Source organism: Loxodonta africana, chromosome 2 (genome assembly GCF_030014295.1).
Source record: "Loxodonta africana isolate mLoxAfr1 chromosome 2, mLoxAfr1.hap2, whole genome shotgun sequence".
Lineage (NCBI taxonomy): Eukaryota > Metazoa > Chordata > Mammalia > Proboscidea > Elephantidae > Loxodonta > Loxodonta africana.
Genome location: NC_087343.1, coordinates 186,129,623 through 186,150,101, shown reverse-complemented (window position 1 = coordinate 186,150,101; position 20,479 = coordinate 186,129,623). Strand labels below are relative to the sequence as shown.

Sequence of the window (20,479 nt, the reverse complement as noted above, 5' to 3'; positions counted from 1 at the left end):
AGCGGAGGGACCGGGGCTCGCGTCACGTGGGCGCTCGGCCTGGGCGGTCTACTTCTCAGTGCGGCGGCGGTGGCGGCGGCGGCTCCAGGGACCGGGGCCCTTTGTTTGGAGCAGCTGCGGGGGGGCCCCGGAGCGGCGAGGCCGGCGGCCTTCCCCAGCTCGCTCGGTCCCGGCCGCCCCTGGCGGGGGTGGGGGCTGCCCCGGGCCAGGCGTCGCCTCAAGCGCCGCCGCCCCGCCCCGGGCCCGCCCCGCCTGGCCTGAGGGGAGGAACTGGCCGGGTCTTAACGCGCGGCCCCGGCACCTCCGGAGTCGCTGCCACTGCCTGCCGAGCGCTGTAGTCGAAGCTGCTCCCTTGCCCCTCACGCCGACGCCATGAAGATCAAGGATGCCAAGAAACCCTGTAAGATGGGGGCTTGGGCTTGGGCTCGCCGGGTTGGGAGAGTATCCCCTGGGCCCCGTCTGAGAGTCTTTTGGCGGAGCGGCCGGGTTCGTAGCCCGTCGCTGCTTGCCCGCGCTTAGCACAGAACGGGGGCGGAGGGACCATTTCAGTCCCGGGTTCGAGGCGTCCTCCCCAACCCCCCATACATGCCTGAAGAACGCTTGCGGCGCCCTCCCCCAGAGCCCTTTCCCGTACTTCCTTCTCGACATCTGGGAGGTGTGAGAGGGAGTTTTTGATCCGGGTTTTGCCACACAAGACTGGAGATACTAAATCTCTCTCCCGTCTTCCTCAGAAATCTAATTGAAAATTGGTGGTTATGGCTGTCAGGTGAGCGGGGGGCAATTTACACCGTTTTTACTGATTTGCAGGCTTCCTCCCTGTGTCCTTGAAATCCCCGTGGATTCTGGGAGTTGTCACTGTAGTTACAGTCGGAGCTTTTAAACGCACGTGCTTGTTACCGGCCAGTTGATAATTGCTTTGGCTTATTTTTATTTTGAAGAACTAGTTCATGTTTTAGAAAACGCAGATAAAATATATAAAAATCACCCGCATTCCCGCCACCTGGAGCCAACCACTATTCCTATTTTGGTGAATACCCATAGAGAATTTTCTGCGATTCTCTGTATGTATTTTTCTTAAAAACATTATTAGCGTGTTCTAAGAAAGCAGATCAGTTTTCATTTGCGTCCTTTAAAAAACCTCTTATTCCTGCAAATACTTTACTTAATCACCAGCCATTGCGATTTTCATATTACAAGTTCAGTCTTTGAGAACAATGAGGGATTTGGGCATTCATGCTTGTATCTTAGAGTTGTGTTGATACTTTACAGATTTTATAGTCTTTTCATATACAGTGTCTCATGTGATCTTTCCAACAGTTCTAAGAAATCTCCAGCTGTAAAATGGGGCACTGACATGACGCCCCTACCTGTCCATCTGGGTTCTTGTAAAACAGCATGTTAAAGCACTCTGAAAACTGTTCATTGTTTGGTCTTCATTTTACAGTTGAGGAAATCCAATTTATTGAGCTCCACAGTAACTTTGCCAAGGCTACACGACCCCTGTACTGTTGAGGCTCATAGTCCAATGATCTTTCTCCTGCATCCGTAGGGCATAGTCTAAGTACTTAGGGAAACAAACTTTCCAATTAGGTAGTTTTTTCTGCTATCGAAAAAAAATTTTTTTTTTATCATGATTTCTTGTGATAGCTGAAGAGTTCTAATAGTTCAAAGACTCGAAAATTAGTTACTGAATTGAACACGTATTTTGAGCAGGTGTGACAGTGTAGAACACGTGGATATCTTCCCTCAATGCATTTATTTTTCTCTAAGAATTTGCATTTAGCTGAATGAGTTTATGACAAGCTCATGTTCTGACTTTCATGGTGTTACTTTCTTTGTGCCATGGTCGCGATTTGGTTTCTTCGATATGGGTGAACTAATAATCAGGTGTTGATACCAGATCTGTCAAAGATGTTTCAGAAAATATTATTCAGAGTTCATAATATAAACACTTTTGTGTTGCTTCTACATAGTGGTACATTGTGAGATCATTAATCTTAGGATCATGTTGAAAACACTGGTCAGTTAATGATTTATAAGTCTAAAACAACATTTCAAATTTCTTATGTAAATATCGAATGAAGACTTTATTGCCTATTTAATTAATTCTTCATAGTGAAAATAAAGAGCATCTTGTGTTTTGAGGGTGGGAGAAAAGGCTATCTCAACCATGAACTGTCCTGGAAAGTATTTCTAAGTTTTTATAAGCTATTCGTGTTAGTTAAGTATGCCTACTTGTTTTGTTCTTGAGTACTTTTATAGGTTTTTTAGCCTATGCTCTCCTTACCTATATGACATGTAACTTGATTAACAAGATAAAACCCAAACCAAACCCATTCATTGAGTCAGCTCTGACTCATAGCAACTCTTTAGGACAGAGTAGAACTGCCCCACAGAGTTTCCAAGGAGTGCCTGGTAGATTTGAACTGCCAGCCTTTTGCTTATCAGCCATAGCTCTTAACCACTACAAAACCACTGAGGTATGTATATATTTTTAACTTGATGTTTTGTAGGGTTTTGAGCCTTCTTTGCTAACCCAGGAAACCCTGGTGGCGTAGTAGTTAAGTGCTACGGCTGCTAACCAAGAGGACGAGGACGGCAGTTTGAATCCGCCAGGCCTCCTTGGAAACTCTTTTGGGTGGTTCCACTCTGTCCGATAGGGTCGCTATGAGTCGGAATTGACTCTACGGCATTGGGTTTGCTAAACCAATCAGTAAGATACTTAAATCTTTGTCAAGACCAGAGAGAAGCAGAACATGTATGTGTAGCTTGCTTCTGTATAACTTGGCCTGTTTGCAAAGTGAATTACTTAAATTTTAACACTTTAAGAAATATTGCCTCCATTCTTACAGCAGGTAATAAAGTGCATTTGGAGGTGTTGGTTTCTAAGATAGTGCCTCTTAGATGTAACTAATTTACTAAAGAAGAGAAATTTATCCAAAGCTCTTCTAAATGTAGTATTAAAGATACGAAGATGGTTATTTAGTCTGTTTCAAAACAGCATTTTTTTTTTGTAATGATAATTGGAAAGACTGAAATGTCTTTTATCCATGAACCTGAAGCGTATCTGGAATTTAACAGTACACAATCTCCATTCTAGAATTTTATTCCTTAAAATAACCTTCTATATGTTAGGAAGATTTTCAGCATTTCATTTCTCTTTATTCCTAAAGAACAATTAAAGAAATCCTAATTTGGCATAGAGTCCTTTTTGGCTTAAATCTGTATGGTGTCAGTAGAAATTAATAGCTCTTTAGCGTTGCTCCCCCACCTCCTTACCAGCATTTAGCAAGATATCAAATTTATAACACACTTTGTTAGAAATTCAACAGTCTGACCTTGAGACTAAGTATCTTCTGTCTAAACATTGAAAAAGGTCATTGGACATGCACGTTTCCACTTTTAAATATATAATCGACCTGGTAAGGAAGGTGATTCTTGGTAAAACTATTCTGTGGTTATTTGGGATGTTTTTGTTACATATGGGGGAACTGATGGCAGCTTTCATAGGACCAGGTGAGAAATAGAATAGCTATTATTTTGTTGAAGGCCACATACTCAGGTCATGAGAGATTCTAGGAAATTATTTATCTGGAGAATGTACTGTGTATTTGTCATCAAAGTACTTTAGCACTTGTATTAATGGGAAGTGTGTTTTGCTCTATTTTGTTTTTATAAATGTGTGTTTTGCTTAATATTTTCATCGTGGGAGTGGAATGTTTTATTCGCAAAAGAGTAGGAATAGGTGTTAAATTATGCGGTAAGTAGGCTCTTATGCACTGGTGACCTACTTTTAACCTGTTCCTTGGCTAGAAACAACAAAGCTATAAATTTAGATACTTGAGTGATTTCTTAAGAAACTGGTATTTTTCTTACCACGTGGAATTATTAAGCTCTGGTGGCGCAGTGGTTCAGAGCTTGGCTCCTAACCAAAAGGTCAGCAGTTTGAATCCACCAGCCGCTCCTTGGAAAACCTATGGGGCAATTCTGCTCTGTCCTGTAGGGTCACTGTGAGTCGGAATTGACTGGAGGGCAACAGGTTTTTTCATTGCACATAAATAAAGTTTGTGTTTCATACACGTTTGCTCGCTTGCATGCTTTCTCACTCTCTGGTTTGTGCACTCTCTCAACACCCTCTAAGTGTGACAAAATAACAAGCGTGTGTATTTTTTAATACACTGGAAAATGTAAAAGTTGGTAATTAACACCACTTGCTAAATGATGTGAGTCGACTGTAGTTAAGAATTTGTGTCCTCTGTGTTCTTGTTGCCTCCCCTGCACTTTTGAAATGGTGATTATTTCTCTGGCATAAGGAAATGAGTTCCAGAACCCTGCTGAGTTGGGGAAAAAAAAAAAAAGGTGGCTATTATCAAGCCCTCCCCCCTCCCCCTTTTAATTTGTTTGGAGCCATTAGCAAGACTGAGCTCTTTCATTCAGTCCCTACCTTCTTGATTTTAATAAGTAAATTGTCATAATTGATACCTGCTAGAAATGGAAAACTGGTTGCCATTGAGTCAATTCTGACTCATAGTGACCCTATGGAACAGAGTAGAGCTGCCCCATAGGGTTTCCAGGGAGAGACTGGTGAATTTGAACCGCTGACCTTTTAGTTAGCAGCTGAGCACTTTAACTACTGTGCCACCAGAAGGGCATGTAATTTTTTAGTTTGCATATTATGATTACTGAGAAATTTACCATCTGCAGTATAGCATCTCTAAGTTAACCTTTACTTGAGAACAGACAGCACGAAAAGAACAGATAGATCTAACAAGCCAGGTATGCGATTAGTTTCAGGCTTTTTAAACGTTGATTTTAAGAAACCTACACTCTTGAGGAAAATCACATAGTCTTTCCAATTTACGGTATGTTTATACCTGTATCTGGTCCAAAATACAAAAAAGTGTGTCACACAGGTTTAAAAAATTATTTTTAAATATTGGGTTTTTGGTGAAAGTTTACACAGCGAAGTTAGGTTCCTGTTTGATCATTTCAACACAAATTGTTCAGTGACATTAGTTACATTTATCACAGTGTAACTGGACTGCTCTGTGTGGCTACAAAGGCATGAAGCAGATGAAAGCAAAAGAAGCTTTATTTAGTTGGCCGAGTAAAGGAGCACACTGGGATGGCTCCTTCAGCAGCATCTCGGGGTTTATATGGGTAAAGTAAGTTGGGTCTGGGGCCTTTGAAATGCCTTAAGGCAAGGTCAGTTTGCGGCCTGGCCCGAAAAGGCATTCCTGGGGTGGTCCGGCCCCTGCTCAGTCTGAAAAGGGAGCCACGGAGATGACATTTTGCCTACATCCAGGTGTAGATGGGGGTGTGCCTCTGAAGTCAGTAAGTCATCTAAAGGGCACAGTTGCTGGTACTGCACTTGTCAAGTGGGCCAGACCTGGTTCTTGCCAGTTTTATCTGGTCCTGTGACCCCAGTCTCTTGTTTTTCCCATCTAGGGTCAAAACATAACCAATAAGGAGATAGCTTGAGGGGGAGGGGGGGTGTTAGTTTTTTTTTTTTTTGCGGAGAATGGTACCCATAGCCTCTTGTCTACTCAGGATGGCAGGCAAGCTGCCAGCCTCAACAATGTGTCAACATTCTCTTTGTGTTCTCTTCTTTTTCCAGTACTCTAAGTTCCCTGCCCCCTTCTTTGTTTTTGACTAATTGTTGACCTTTTGGTCTATACTGATGGTTTTTAAGTAGGTCACTTTTGTGTGCCACTGCCTTTCCTCTAAAAGATGGTCTTAGAGGATAGGCTCTAGGTTTAAAAAGTGCCTCAGGGTAACAGTCTCAGGGAGTCCTCTGTCTACTCTTCCAATTTGTCTGGCCCTTTTTTTTTCTTAATACATGTATAAGAATTTGAGTTTTGTTCCATATTTTTCCTCCCATTCTATCCATTAAACTATTGTGAGACTCCAGTCAGAAGGGTCAGTTGTGATAGCTGGGCACCATCTAGTTCTTCTGGTCTCAGGGCAGATGAGGTTGTTACCTCATGTAGACTTGTTTCTTCTCTGAGCTTTTGGTTACCTGCTTACTGTATTGCTCCTGACGAGTAAAGACCCAAAGTTTTGCCTCACATGGCCTCTCGCAAGCTTTTAAGACCCCAGATGCTATTCCGCTAGGATGCAGATCATGATTTTTGTGAACTGTGTTAATGCCAGTTAACTGAGTTCCATGAGACTATAGTCCTAAGCCTGCAGACCCAAAAAATCAATCTTTGAAGGTGTTTGGTTATGTCTGAGGAGTATTTGTATCTTCAGTGAATATATGTACCTGCACTCAACGTTTGTATTTACATCTACCGATAGATACTTCTAGAAACCCTGGTGGCATAGTGGTTAAGTGCTACGGCTGCTAACCAAGAGGTTGGCAGTTCAAATCCACGAGGTGCTCCTTGGAAACTGTGGGGCAGTTCTACTCTGTCCTGTAGGGTCGCTATGAGTCGGAATCGACTCAGTGGCAATGGGTTTGGTCTCGGTATAGATATTTCTATCTGTTCTCACCTGTGTACAAACCTGTACCTACCTGTATACCAATTTGCCTATATTCGTCTGTATGTGCTCAAATGCCCCTTTTTACTTTGGTTGTGCTGCGCTCACTACATCCACATTTGGTGCCGCTTTTCCTATCACCAAAAATAACTAGTCTCTACAGTCTAAAGCATACTTTCCCTCTCCCCCTCCAACCACCAATGAGCATTGGTTTCTGCATTTATTTTTCTTCCTGTAAAAGGGGAATCATACAATATTTGTCCTTACATGCTTGACTTATTTCACTTAGTATTCTGCGTTCCAGGTCCATCAATGTTAAGTTTCCTGAACTCATCACTGTTCTTTATGGTTGTGTGGTATTCTGTTGTATGTATGTGTTGCTATTGTGACTAAAACAGCAGTGAACATAAGTAGGCATATGTCTGTTCGTGTCATTATTTTTAGGTCTCTAGGAAACCCTGGTGGTGTAGTGGTTAAGAGCTATGGCTGCTAACCAAAAGGTCTGGCAGTTAGAATCCACCAGCTGCTCCTTAGAAACCTTATGGGGCAGTCCTACTCTGTCCGGTAAGGTCACTGTGAGTTTAATAGCTAGTTAAACCTTTTTTTCATATGTTTGTTGGCTGCTTTTGGATGTCCTCTTAGGTGAAGGAAAAGTTTAAGATTTAATGGTAATGTTCTGTTTCTTAAAATGGGTGATGAATTCCTGGTTGTTGATGTTTGTGTTTTTTATGCCTTGCACATTTCATAAATACTCATTTGGTTCTATTTAATATACCAAAAATCCAGTGCTGTCGAGTCGATTCCGACTCATAGTGACCCTGTAGGACAGAATAGAACTGCCCCATAGTTTCCAAGGAGCACCTGGTGGATTTGAACTGCCAGCCCTGTGGTTAGCAGCTGTAGCACTTAACCACTACACCACCAGGGTTTCCTCTATTGTGTGTGTGTGTATATATATAACTGTAATATAACATAGCTTTGTTTAGGATTTTTTTTTTTCTTTTTGTGTGAAGGTTTCTTTTTGAGATAGGTCTTAGTTAATGGTTTCATGAAAAGAAATAAGCATGCCTGAGAAACCTTTTTTAAAAAGCAGCAATGGAAGGTTATGTCTGTTTTCTTTATCACTTTAATTATATTTGTACCTAAACAGTTGCTTTCTTTGGAAAATATTCTGTAAAACTTAACACTTCCGTATTCCAGACTTTAATTCAGTGGAGGGGTAGACCACCATTACATACAGATGAAATTAGCCTTTGTGCTGCCACATCAAGAGCAAATATTTTGGAACTGGCTGTTGATACACCTTTGAGGTCAGAAACTTAGAGCGCACGCATAGCTTTAGAAAAAGTAGATGTTCCATCTCCTGTAGTGTTTTTATCTTTATAAAGGAAATAATTTCCTAGGCAGTAAGGTTCCCTTGAAACTTGATGGTTTTGTGTAAAACATTTAGCATTGTTCATGTAAGTGTTAATTGGGATTTTTGCTTTCAAGAATGGCAGTAATCCTAGGAGCAGAGGCTTCTGACTGAAAATGAAAGTGGCAAGAACTTTGAACCTGGTAATTGCGTTAGCTTTGCAGTTTGCTCCCTGAGTAACATTTTTATTTGCATATGTATCTTGGCCTCTGTTTGACCTGAGGCACAGTAAGAAAAACTGTAAACATTGAGTCCTTAATGTGTTTTGAATTTTGGGAAATACAGGTTTTTGCTTAATAAGTCTGCGGCTTAGTACCTTGTTAGAGATTTTTCTCTCCCCAAAAGTATTTCATGTGGCTATAGTGATTTCCACCACCCTTCCGCCACATGAAATCTTATAGACTCAAACCATAAACCCATTGCTGTCGAGCCAATTCTGACTCATAGCGACCCTATAAGAATAGAGTAGAACTGCCCCCATAGAGATTCCAAGAAGTAGCTGGTGGATTCGAACTGCCAGCCTTTTGGCTAACAGCCAAGCTCTTAACCACTACGCCAGCAGGGCTTCTTATAGGTCCAAGCTACCATCAAATTGGAGATTAGATTTTGATAATAATAGTATCGTAAGGCTGTCTTTGTTTCATCTAGTGCCATTGGAAGGTATTCTAATCGCATATCTGTCCAACTGATTGGGAAAATTCTGAAGGAATCTTTTTGATTTATCGGGTCATTTGTCTGTTCCTCCTTTTTGTAAGTATCTGACTAAGCAAACATTCTAGGTGTGAATTTCTCCTCTGTAATTGTTAGTATTGCTGCTTGCTACTACTGTTTATTTGAACAAAGGAGGGAAGGGTAATAAGTAACTTTTGCATGAGTCTCTTAAAGGAGAAATTCTAGGTTTCATGAACTAAGCAGTGAAATTTAGTGGTGCCACATTTTTTTAACCTAAGAGTATATTATTGTATAGCTTCTGTAACTTAAAAATTGCAAATGGCCTGTCATTCATTTCAAGAATGTCTTACTTATTTGAGATGGCCTCTGTTGTAAGCCACCCAACAAGATTAAGAAAATTTAGTCAGTTTCTTCTGCATCTTAGTTGTTATACCAGTCTGTAAATAAAAAAAAAAAAAAAAAAAACAGTCTGCTTCTGTAAAGATTCCAAAAAAACTTACTGCTGTTGAGTGAATTCTAACTCATAGCAACCCTGTAAGACAGAGTAGAACTGCCCCATAGGGTTTCCAAGGCTGTAACCTTTTACAGAAGCACACTGCCAGATTTCTCTCCCACAGAGCAGCCGATGGGTTCAAACTTTTGGTTAGCAACCCAGAACTTAACCACTGTGCCACCAGGGCTCAAAGCATAGTGTATGTTCGAAGTCTTGCTGCCTCTGATGTTGTTGGTCATTCAGTCGATTCCAACTCAGAGCAGCCCTGTATGATTGTAGAACTGCTCCAGTAGGGTTTCTTAGGCTGAAATCTTGACGGGCAGATCTCCAGGCCTTTTCTCCTGCAGAGCCACTGGTGGGTTCAAACCACCGACCTTTCCGTCAGTAGCCAAGCACTTAACCATTGTACCACCAGAGCCCCTTTAAATCATTTTACTTTTTTTAAACAAGTTTGTTTTGTTTCGTTTTTCACTAGGGTTGTCTTTAATGTAGACCTGGATCGGCAGTTAGGGTTTCAGATATAAAAGCAAATGAGCTATCTCTCTAGAAGAAGAGAATGAGAATCACTCTTTTTCTATATTCAAAATCATTTACTAATTTTAGTAAATGTTAAATTCTAAAATGGAGAAATGTATAGCGTCTTTTCTCATTGAATCATGTTTCCCATCTTCTGTTGGTACGCAGGTACTTATCAAATAAGTAAAATGTGGAATTTTTTTTGCATTTTTTTGTGCTTTAGGTGAAAGTTTACAGTTCAAGTTAGTTTCTTATACCAAAATGTATAACATGCTGTTATGTGACCTAGTTGCTCTTCCTATAAAATGACAGCACACTTCTCCTTTCCGCACCGAATTTCCAGCGTCCATTCAACCAGCTCTGGTCCTTTTACCTTCTCATTTCACATCCGGACAGGAGCTGCCCATTTAGTTTCATGTATCTAGCTGAGCTAATAAGAAGCACTCTCTTCATGAATATCATTTTATGTCCTATAGTCCAGTCTAATATTTGTCTGAAGAGTTGGCTTTGGGAATGGCTTCAGTTCTGGACTAACAGAGTCCGGGAGCCAGGTCTTCCAGGGTCCCTCTAGTTTCAGTCAGACAGTTAAGTCCGGTCTTTTCACTAGAGTTTGGGTTCTGCACCCCATTTTTCTCCTGCTCTGTCGGGGACTCTCTTTTATTCCCTGACAGGGTGGTCATTGATGGTAGCTGGGCACCACCTAGTTCTTCTAGTCTTGGGCTGATGGAGTCTTTCTGGTTTATGTGGCCTTTTCTGTCTCATGGCTCGTAATTTTCCTTGTGTCTTTGGTGTTCTTCATGCTCCTTTGCTTCAGGTGGGCTGGAACCAATTAATGTATCTTAGATGCTTCACACTAAGAATATTTGTAACTCATAATAATAGAATATTTTTTTCCCTCAGCCTTGGGAATGATGGTAAAATACTGTCTTGTATCCATAGGGAGAGTAAGACCAGTAAACAGGAAATAACATTGTGGAACTTAATGTCATAGGATGAAGGAGTCTTAGAGATGACCTAACCCCCCAAAAAGTGACCTAACCCAGTGATTCTCAAATGCCATCTACATCTAGCCGTAGAAGAATCACCTGGATTTTTTTCCCAAATAGATTCCTCACCTTTCTTAATGGTTATTGTCCACTACCTCTGAGGTGAAAGCTCACAAACTGTCGATTCCGACTCATAACAACCCTACAGGACAGAGTAGAGCTGCCCCCATAGGGTTTCCAAGGCTGTAAATCTTTACAGAAGCAGACTGCCACATCTTTCTCTCGTAGAGCAGCTGGTGGGTTCGAACTGCTCACCTTTTGGTTAGCAGCTAAGCACTCAGAAATTTGTATTTTAAAAATACAAGATTTAGTACACTTTACCCTTACTTTACAGGCAAATCTAAGCATCTCTTGTACTCCAGAGTCATCTTTCTAATTCGTAGCTATGACTGTGCCACTCCTGCTCGGAATATCAGCAGTGCTCTGGTGCCTGCAAGTTCAAGTCTAAGCTTCTTAGCCGAGAATGCAAGGCCCTGTGTGATACAGCTCATGCCTACTTCAGCCTCACTTCTTTTCCTAGTTTGTTCCCTAAACCACTGACTTAAGACTCTTTGCTTTTGGATAGGCTGCTTTTTGCTTAGAATTCCCTTAGTCATGATAGGCACCGAGTTTAGCAGTTCTCTACAGATTCTGTGCTTTGCGTACACTTATATTTCACCTATTGCATTTTGTATGTATTTGTATTTATATTCCCCTACAAGTCCCTGGGTGGCGTAGTTCAGCGCTAAACAGAGGTTGGTAGTTTGAAACCACCCAGAGGTGCCTCAGAAAACAGGCCTGGTGGAAAAATCACACCCTTGAAAATCCTATAGAGTAATTCTGCTCTGGAATCCACTCATAACAAGATTGAGCTCTCCTGGAGGGCAGGAAATTTCTTAGACACTTCCCTGGGGGCAGTTCCCTTGCCTCATAGGGACCCTATAGAATAGAGCAGAACTGTCCCATAGGGTTTCCAAGGAGCGGCTGGTAGATTCGAAAACCTGACTTTTTGATTAGCAGCCAAGCTCTTAACCACTGTGCCACTGGGGTAAAACCACAAAACCCAAACCCATTACTGTGGAGTCAATTCTGACTCAGAGCGACCCTATAGGATAGAGTGGAACTGCCCCATAGAGTTTCCAAAGAGCAGCTGGTGGATTCGAACTGCTGACCTCTTGGTTAGCAGTCTGAGCTCTTAACTGCTGTGCCACCAGGGCTCGTGAGTAGAGAAGATGTCAGTTATTTACTGAAGGGAATTGAGGAAACTAAGAAATGTTGATGACTTTTCCAGTCATATGGCCTACTGAGAACACCAAATGCCAAACCCAGTCATTCCACCACACCTTACTGCCGGCTAGAATGTGCTTGTCTCAGTAGACTTACCTTCAGGGTTATTAATGTTTAATTATATTAACCAGTTGTACCAAAGAAACCTAATGTGCTTAATGGGCAAAGAAAAGAAAATTTTTTAAAGGAAGTACTTGTCCCTTGGGTTACTTGAAGTGATTATAAGCCAATTTTATTATATTAAAATCTTTTAAAAAACATTTTCAAGCACTAGGTGATGACCTGTGTATTGAAAGAAAACTTCCAAATTCTGTTACCTGGATTACATGATAAGTATTTAATAAATGAAAAGGGATGCCTACCAGATCAGGAATTAAAAGACCTTTTGCCAGCCCTAAGCACTCTGTTATGGGCTTGTAGAAAAAATATAACACTTTGAAGAAAAAAAAGTGAGTGGTAAATAGAAGATTTTCTATGAGTTTTATTGAATGAATGATTCAGGATCAATGAAGTGTGCGGCGAATTAAACTAGTTCCTAATTTGCATTTCTGAAATTAATACATATATATTTTTTTATACCCACAGCTTTCCCATGGTTTGGCATGGATATTGGGGGAACTCTAGTAAAGCTCTCATATTTTGAACCTATTGATATCACAGCAGAGGAAGAACAAGAAGAAGTTGAGAGCTTAAAAAGTATCCGGAAATATTTGACTTCTAATGTAGCATATGGATCCACTGGCATTCGCGATGTACACCTGGAACTAAAGGATTTAACACTTTTTGGCCGAAGAGGGAATTTGCACTTTATCAGATTTCCGACCCACGACCTGCCTACTTTTATCCAAATGGGAAGAGATAAAAAATTCTCAACATTACACACGGTGCTATGTGCTACAGGAGGTGGTGCTTACAAGTTCGAAGAAGATTTTCGCACAGTAGGTATCTGTTACTTAGTTAAAACTGAACACTGATACGCATTTTGTTCAGTTTTGAAATATGAGACTAGGCTTTCGTCTGTCAAGTTCCTTAGATCGTCAGTTCCCCCCCAATGATACAGACATGGTAGAATTCATGACTAATTTTTTATTTCATTTATTTTTTTATAGGATGATCAAAATTGCCCAAATTTTGGATCATGAATTAAATCATGATATAGAATATTTGGTAAAACCTGCTAAGCCTAAGACTGTGCTACAAAGCTACAATAAAAAGGTAGCTTCAATGAATTTGGTGTACTATGCCCATTGTCACATAATGGGACTTGAATTATTTTCACGGTTGCATGTTTTTATTAACCAAATAGTCATCTCCCCCAGCTCCAGCTGAAGCCACAGTCTTGGTTAGTAGATAACTGAATGAAAATCCCTGTTATCCCTTTGTCCCTGGTTCTACACCATCAGCCTTACCATGTTTCTAGCTCAAAGTGGGTGTTGTGGTTATGGCAGGGGGACCGTGAATAATAGAGACTACCAGGGGCTGGAGCAAAGGGAAAATGGAAGAGTTATTGCTTAATGGGTACACACTTTCTGTTTAGTGTGATGAAAAGATTTTAGAAATAGATAGTGGTGATGATTGTATAATACCTTGAATGTAATTACTGCTGCTGAACTGTACACTTAAAATGGTTTAAATGGCAAATATTTTGTTACATATATTTTACCACAAGAAAGCATGATTTAAAATTTTTTTTTTTAACAGATTGGAAACCTCCACCTGCACAAACTGGATGAACTTGACTGCCTTGTAAAAGGCTTGCTGTATATAGACTCTGTCAGTTTCAATGGACAGGCAGAGTGCTATTATTTTGCTAATGCCTCAGAACCTGAGCGATGCCAGAAGATGCCTTTTAACCTGGATGATCCCTACCCACTACTGGTAGTGAACATTGGTTCGGGAGTCAGTGTTTTAGCAGTCCATTCCAAAGACAACTATAAGCGAGTGACTGGAACAAGGTAGTAACCTTTTTCATCTTATTGCAGCATTCAGATTATTTTCTACACAGAAGCTGTGAAATCAATATATCAATGCCAGCCTCACCAGGAAAATAACATGTATTTGGGCAACAGAAAAATTGTAAGGTTAAAATGTTGCAGGTATTGTCATTTTATAAGGTATGTGTAAGCAGCCACCTAAACTATAATCATTAAATATTTATCATTGGTCATTATCAGCATCAAAATTTCCAGAGTGGTGAGAGCGAATTTTTATCTGGAGTTATTCCAGTAATTTCCAGTCTTTAACCAAAGAGCATTTTCTTGTAAGAGACAGTGTCCTTTTGATTCCAAAGCTGTACAGACAGACATATAGATAGCTGCCTGTGGCATCGGTGCCAGCTCATGGTGACCTGCGTACAACAGGACAAAACGTTGCCCAGTACTGCCTCCTTTTCACCATCACTGACGTGTTCAAGTCCGTTATTAAGGCTGTTGGGCCAATTCATCTCACCAAGCGTCTTGCCCACTCTCACTGGTTCTCTCATTTACTAAACATGTCCTCCAGCAGTTGATCCCTCCTGATGACGTGTCCAAAGCAGGCGAGTCGGACAGTGTTCTGTTGTGATCCATGAGGTCTTCATTGGCTATTTTTTTGTGTGTGTGCTTTAAATGAAAGTTTATAAATCAAGTCAGTCCCTCATACAAAAAATTATATACACCTTGCTGTATACTCCTAGTTGTCCCCCTCCCCAGTGAGACAGCACATTCCTTCTCTCCACCTTGTATTTCCGTATCCATTCATCCAGCTTCTGTCCCCCTCTGTCTTCTCATCTCCCCTCCAGACCGGAGCGACACACAGTCTCGTGTCTGCTTGATCCAAGAAGTTCATTCCTCACCAGTTATCATTTTTCATCGGCTAATTTTTGAAAGTACATGCAAACCTTTCTGTCTTAGTCTGGAAGCTCTGCTGAAACTTGTCCACCGTGGGTGGCCCTCCTGGTATTTGAAATACTGGTGGCATAGCTTTCTAGCATCACAGCAACACACAAGCCACCACGGTACCACAAACTGACAGATGAGTGGTGGCAAAATTGTATAGCGTCTGCTTTATATATATATATTTTTAAACATTTTCCATTTTCCCCCATTGTTCCCTTTTTTGTAGATGTATTCAAGCGTAAACCTCACGACGTGCTGAATAGATTGACATTTAGTTGGCATTGTTGGGCGGCATTGTAATGAATGCTTAAGGGATTAATTTATTAATGTGATTTTTTTATGGGACAGCATTAATGCTCTAAATACCACAAAAAAATTGAATATGAATGTGAAATGAAGTGCTTTATTGACGTTTAAGAGGAGGTGGAGACTCCTGTTTATTTAACGGAGGAAGAAAGATTATGGGATACTTTAGATTGACTCGTGAAAAAACTAATTTTAGTTTTAAAATAGTACTCTTGCTTAAATTATACTTAAATGTAATCAGTATTTTATTTCTATGGAAGTTAAAAGTGTATCTCCATTGGAATTTTCTGTGCCAAAGAATTAGAGGAGCAAGCACTACCTACCTCAGCTGATTTTAAAAGACAGAAGTTAAGTGTGTCAGCTAAACAGGTTTAGGGATAGAACCTGTTAGAAATTAAGATGAGACTAGAGAGCAAAGCTTTTGTTTTTAAACCCATTGCCGTCAAGTCGATTCTGACTCGTAGCGACCCTATATGATAGAGTAGAACTGCCTCATTGGGTTTCCAAGGAGCACCTGGTGGATTCAAACTGTGGACCTTTTGGTTAGCAGCCGTAGCTCTTAACCACTAAAATGGTTTTGTGAAAAGTTTATTTACTTGGCCTGACAGTTGAAATCATTTCAGTGATAATATAACATGATCTGCAAATAGATACAGTGAGAAAGGAGCTCTGGTGGAGTAATGGTTAAGAGCTCAGCTGGTATCCAAAAGGTCAGCAATTTGAATCCACCACCTGCTCCTTGGAAACCATATGGAACAGTTCTGCTCTGTGCTGTAGGGCTGCTGAGAGTTGGAATCAATAGCAATGAGTTTGGTTGGATAAAGCATAACTTCTTCTGTGAAGGCTTTGGAAGGTATAGAAGATACCCTCCTGTCCTCATGTCACTTCCGCTAAGTGGTTTATTTGTTTGGGTTGTCCTTAGACCTGACAAGTTTTTACTTCATAATGTTAGCATTTCAGCTCTTAGTAATGTGTTCATTCTATGTTTAATAAATGTTAAATACGCAACTGCTTTACTTTGGAGAATGAATACAGTATGTAGATGTAACTCATCAGGTTTCTTTATTTTCTTTAGCCTTGGAGGAGGTACCTTTTTAGGTTTATGTAGCTTATTGACTGGCTGTGAAAGTTTTGAAGAGGCTCTTGAAATGGCATCCAAAGGTGACAGCACCCAAGCAGACAAGCTGGTCCGTGATATTTATGGAGGAGATTATGAAAGATTTGGCCTGCCGGGTTGGGCTGTGGCATCTAGGTAAGGTTAACATTTATGTTCTGGTTCAAGTTGTTTATTTAGTTGTTGGAGAGCAACATATCAGGCAATTGTAAAAGGATTTTCTTACCCTTAGTTTAGGTTACAGGTAGTTTTAAACATTCATATAATTTAAAAATCAAGTGTACCGTTCATTAAGATGTCTACCCTGAGTGTAAGGACCCCTCATGGCACAATGGTTAAGCTGTCAAACATGAACCAAGAGGTTGGCAGTTTGAACCCACAAGCTGGTCCTTGGGAAAGAGATAGCAGTCTGCTTCCATAAATATTTCAGTCTTGGAAACCCTCTGGGGCAGTTCCAACAGGGTCGCTGTGAGTTAGAATCAGCTTGATGGCAATGGATTTGGTTTTGGTTTTACCCTGAGTGCCCCTTAAAGGTGCGCCATTTTTATTCATCCTTGAATATCCTTCATTGTTTCTTTACGCAACTACAAATGGATATTCTTATTAGCCCCCTCGTAAACAAAAGGTAGCGTACTTAATATACCATTACATAGCATACTGTATAAACCCTGGAGGTGTAGTGGTTAAGTGCTACTGCTAACCAAACGGTCGGTAGTTCAGATCTGCCAGGCGCTCCTTGGAAATTCTGTTGGGCAGTTCTACTCTGTCCTGTAGCGTCGCTATGAGTCGGAGTCGACTCAGCGGCACTGGGTTGGGTTTATATACTTTTCAACCAGCATATTTTAGAAATTATTCCATATCTATAAATACCTCTTTTTAACGGAGCCCTGGTGGTGCAGCGCTTAAGAGCTACGGCTAGTTGGCAGTTTGAATCCACCAGCTGCTCCTTGGAAACCCTATGGGGCAGTTCTACTCTGTCTTGTAGGGTTGCTAAGAGTCAGAATCAACTAACTCAGTGGCAACAAGTTTGGGTTTTTTGGTTTACTTGTTCCTTGTGTAGATTTTTGTTAGTTTGTTTTGATTTTACCCTTGTTCGTTTTTATTCTTTCGGCCCTAATTTTAGAAAAATATCCAGGATTATATGTCTGCTAATGTATGAAAGGAAACCCTGGTGGCGTAGTGGTTAAGAGCTACGGCTGCTAACCAACAGGTCAGCAGTTCAAATCCACCAGGCGCTCCTTGGAAACTCTATGAAGCAGTTCTATTCTGTCTTATAGGGTCGCTATGAGTCAGAATCGACTCGACAGCAACAGGTTTAGTGTATGGAATGTTGCTGGTTAACAGCAGGTTTGATTTTTGTTTTCCATTTCTCTGCAGTTTTGGAAATATGATTTATAAGGACAAGCGAGAATCTGTTAGTAAAGAAGATCTGGCAAGAGCTACTTTAGTTACTATCACCAATAACATTGGTTCTGTGGCACGGATGTGTGCAGTCAATGAGGTAAAAAAAATTACATGATAAACATGAATTTTATATACATCCTGTCAGACTTCATGTTCCTTAAGGAGGCCTCTAGGATTGAGCCCTCTTACTCCATTAAAATCCCGTGACGAATAAGTATGTATGTTATATACCTTGTTACATTTTCTTTAAAATGGCAGTGTAATTCAGGTTGGGAATAGGACGTAGAGATATTTACATTTTACACTTATTCAGAGATACATAGCCTTAAATCTCTTGAGGATAGAAAAATCCTTTTTTTTCTAAGCACGAGTTATTTTAAGGTAACTACTCATTTAAACCTTTTTTTTTTTTTTGCGATTAATGTTGCATTTGATTAGTGAAATACTTGGAATTTTTCTTACTGCCCTCGGCTTCTTTACAGTGCTGCCTTGTTGCATATGGATCAAGCAGCATTGTACAGGGCTATGAAGGCATTGAGACTTGTTCTTCACAAGAAATTTGAATGATGTTTTCTTAAAGAAAACTGTGAACAGTTTATATTGCAAGAGGTACCATGTTGGGTTTTTTATTTGGAAGAGAATATATATGTATATATATATAAAATTCTACCTTCATGTAAGATAAATGTATTGGTCCATTGTAAGCATAATTTTGTAAATACTAAATACTTAAAATGAATAAGTATTTATAGAGTACTGGGGGCGCTGGTGGCATAGCGATTAAGCACTCAGCTGCTACCTGAAAGGCTGGCGGTTCTAATCCACCAGCCACTCTGAGGAAAAGTGGCCATCTGCTTCCGTAAAAATTCTGGATTTGGAAACCATATGAGGCAGTCTACTCTGTCCTGTATGGTCGCTGTGAGTTGGGTTTGGTTTTTGGTTTGTGTGCACCAGCCATTGTTCCAGGTACTTGGAATACAAAGATCCCTGGACTTTGTGGAGTTTACAGTCATTTATTAGTGACGTAATAAGTGGATTATTATGTCATTAGATGATAAATGATATTTTTTAAAAAGAGGATCAGATGGGATAAAGAGAATAGAGAGTAGGGCAGGGAGTTGCAGAGGACAGACTGCCAAGTAAGTAGAGCGGTTAAGGAAGGCCTCATTGAGGATCTGACCCTTGGGTAAAGAGGGAGGCGAGAGAATCATGCATACACAGATATTTGGGAAAAGAGAAAAAACTGCAAAGGTCCTGATTTATCTTCTGAATTATTTTATGTTTAAATCTAAAATTTTACGTTAAGTTTTTCAGTAACAGTGCGAAAAATTGGTTGACAGAACCACTTAGCAGGCCTTTTGACTTAGATTTGGGGAATAATTTATTTTTGTGGTTAGCAGTAATCCGGGACCTTTGTTCTTAGCTCTCTAGGTCTAGATTTTCACTGGCCAATTGGTAATTACCAAGGTCCTTGGTTTACATTATCCAAACTTGTGCAAAAATTTATACTCAAAAGTTGGTGTATTGTGAGGGTAGGAATAGGTTTTCTAGAGATTGAAACACTAGTTCCCTCCTTTAAGGATTTCCTGATCATAGAGGCACCTAGGAAACCAAATGAGTGAGTACGGAATCTTAGCAGAGAAAGTGGCTTGATGAGCCATGCCGGGACATAGAATGCCTGTGACCCTGGGGTCTGATGCACATGCTGCCTTGTGAGTCAGTGCTAGCTACTTCCCAGTTCTATGTAGATTCTATAGTTGTGTCTCACTGAACATGCCATTGCAATGTACTGGCCAGATTTACAGCTCATTTTATCATATACACTTTACTTTTCCTTGATTTGACTCCTTTAATCTCATCAATAATGTGTCTCCAAATTATTTTGTTAAATGGACTCTTTGGCCATTTTAAAGAACAAGTCTCAACCAAAAATGATTTGCCCAGGGTCTTTCTAGAACTGATTTTTAAATATTCAGCATTATTGAGCCATGTGCCAGAAATATAGTAGGCATATAAGTAGGGATGTAGTAGTTCACATTTTTAGATAAAGATTCTGCAAACTTTATTGTAAAATTTTCATTCTTTTTTATGTCACTTCATTCTTTTAGAAAATAAACAGAGTTGTCTTTGTTGGAAACTTTTTACGTGTCAATACTCTCTCAATGAAACTCTTGGCATATGCACTGGATTATTGGTCAAAAGGTCAACTGAAAGCATTGTTTCTAGAGCATGAGGTATGATGGGAAAATGATGTTTTGTGAATTTCAGTAACAGCATACTTTTTATATGAAAATTTAATAATTGCTTCTTACTTCATAAAATTGTTTACCTAAGTAGTATATTGACTCCCTCACTTCCATTAGAGTTGGGGAGGGGAGTATTACGGTAACCTGGTAGGCACCCCCTTGAGATGAGAATTTCATGGTTTTTCACTTCAAACATCGAGAACAGTATCAGGTCTGTGAGTTGCTCAGATACTGAGACTGCTGTTCCTCTTCATGGTTAAGGTTTTGCTTTGTTGAATTGTTTTTCTTTTGTTTCTTTCTTTGTTTTTTAATTCCCTGAGATCAGAAAAGTTTAAAAATTAGATAATTTAGCAAATAAAGTGTTCTTAATTCCTTCCATTACAGCCTTACCCCCACTTCCAGAAGTAACCATCGTTAGAATTTTGGAATTTATTCTTCCAGATTTTTTTTTTTTTTTTCTATTCATTTGCTACATCCAGTTAAATTCTGGTCTGAGCAAATATTAGTTCAAATAATGCTTGCGCACATACTTTTGAACTTGAATCATTTTGTTTACAGCCAGAGTCAAGTAGATATTACCAAAGGTTAATAACACAGGTTCGAAGTGTTTGCTCTACTCCTGTAAGCTTGGTGTCTCATTGTC

The 20,479-nt window shown here is 40.1% G+C and overlaps 1 protein-coding gene across 3 annotated transcripts in view; it reads left to right on the top strand.

Annotated features, from left to right (window-relative positions):
• Positions 1 to 247: 247 nt before the first annotated feature.
• Positions 248 to 20,479, top strand: part of PANK3 (pantothenate kinase 3) — a 31,495-nt gene continuing 11,263 nt past the window's right edge. Inside the window, exons 1-6 of one of the 3 annotated variants that reach the window (XM_003404878.4) lie at positions 248 to 400; positions 12,476 to 12,828; positions 13,592 to 13,845; positions 16,148 to 16,324; positions 17,564 to 17,687; positions 19,699 to 19,824. In XM_003404878.4, the coding sequence (XP_003404926.1) occupies positions 373 to 400; positions 12,476 to 12,828; positions 13,592 to 13,845; positions 16,148 to 16,324; positions 17,564 to 17,687; positions 19,699 to 19,824 (1,062 nt within the window). In that variant the 5' untranslated portion in view covers positions 248 to 372. The remainder of the gene's footprint in view (positions 401 to 12,475; positions 12,829 to 13,591; positions 13,846 to 16,147; positions 16,325 to 17,563; positions 17,688 to 19,698; positions 19,825 to 20,479) is intronic. The other 2 variants (XM_023551327.2, XM_023551321.2) reach the window with 2 other exon arrangements.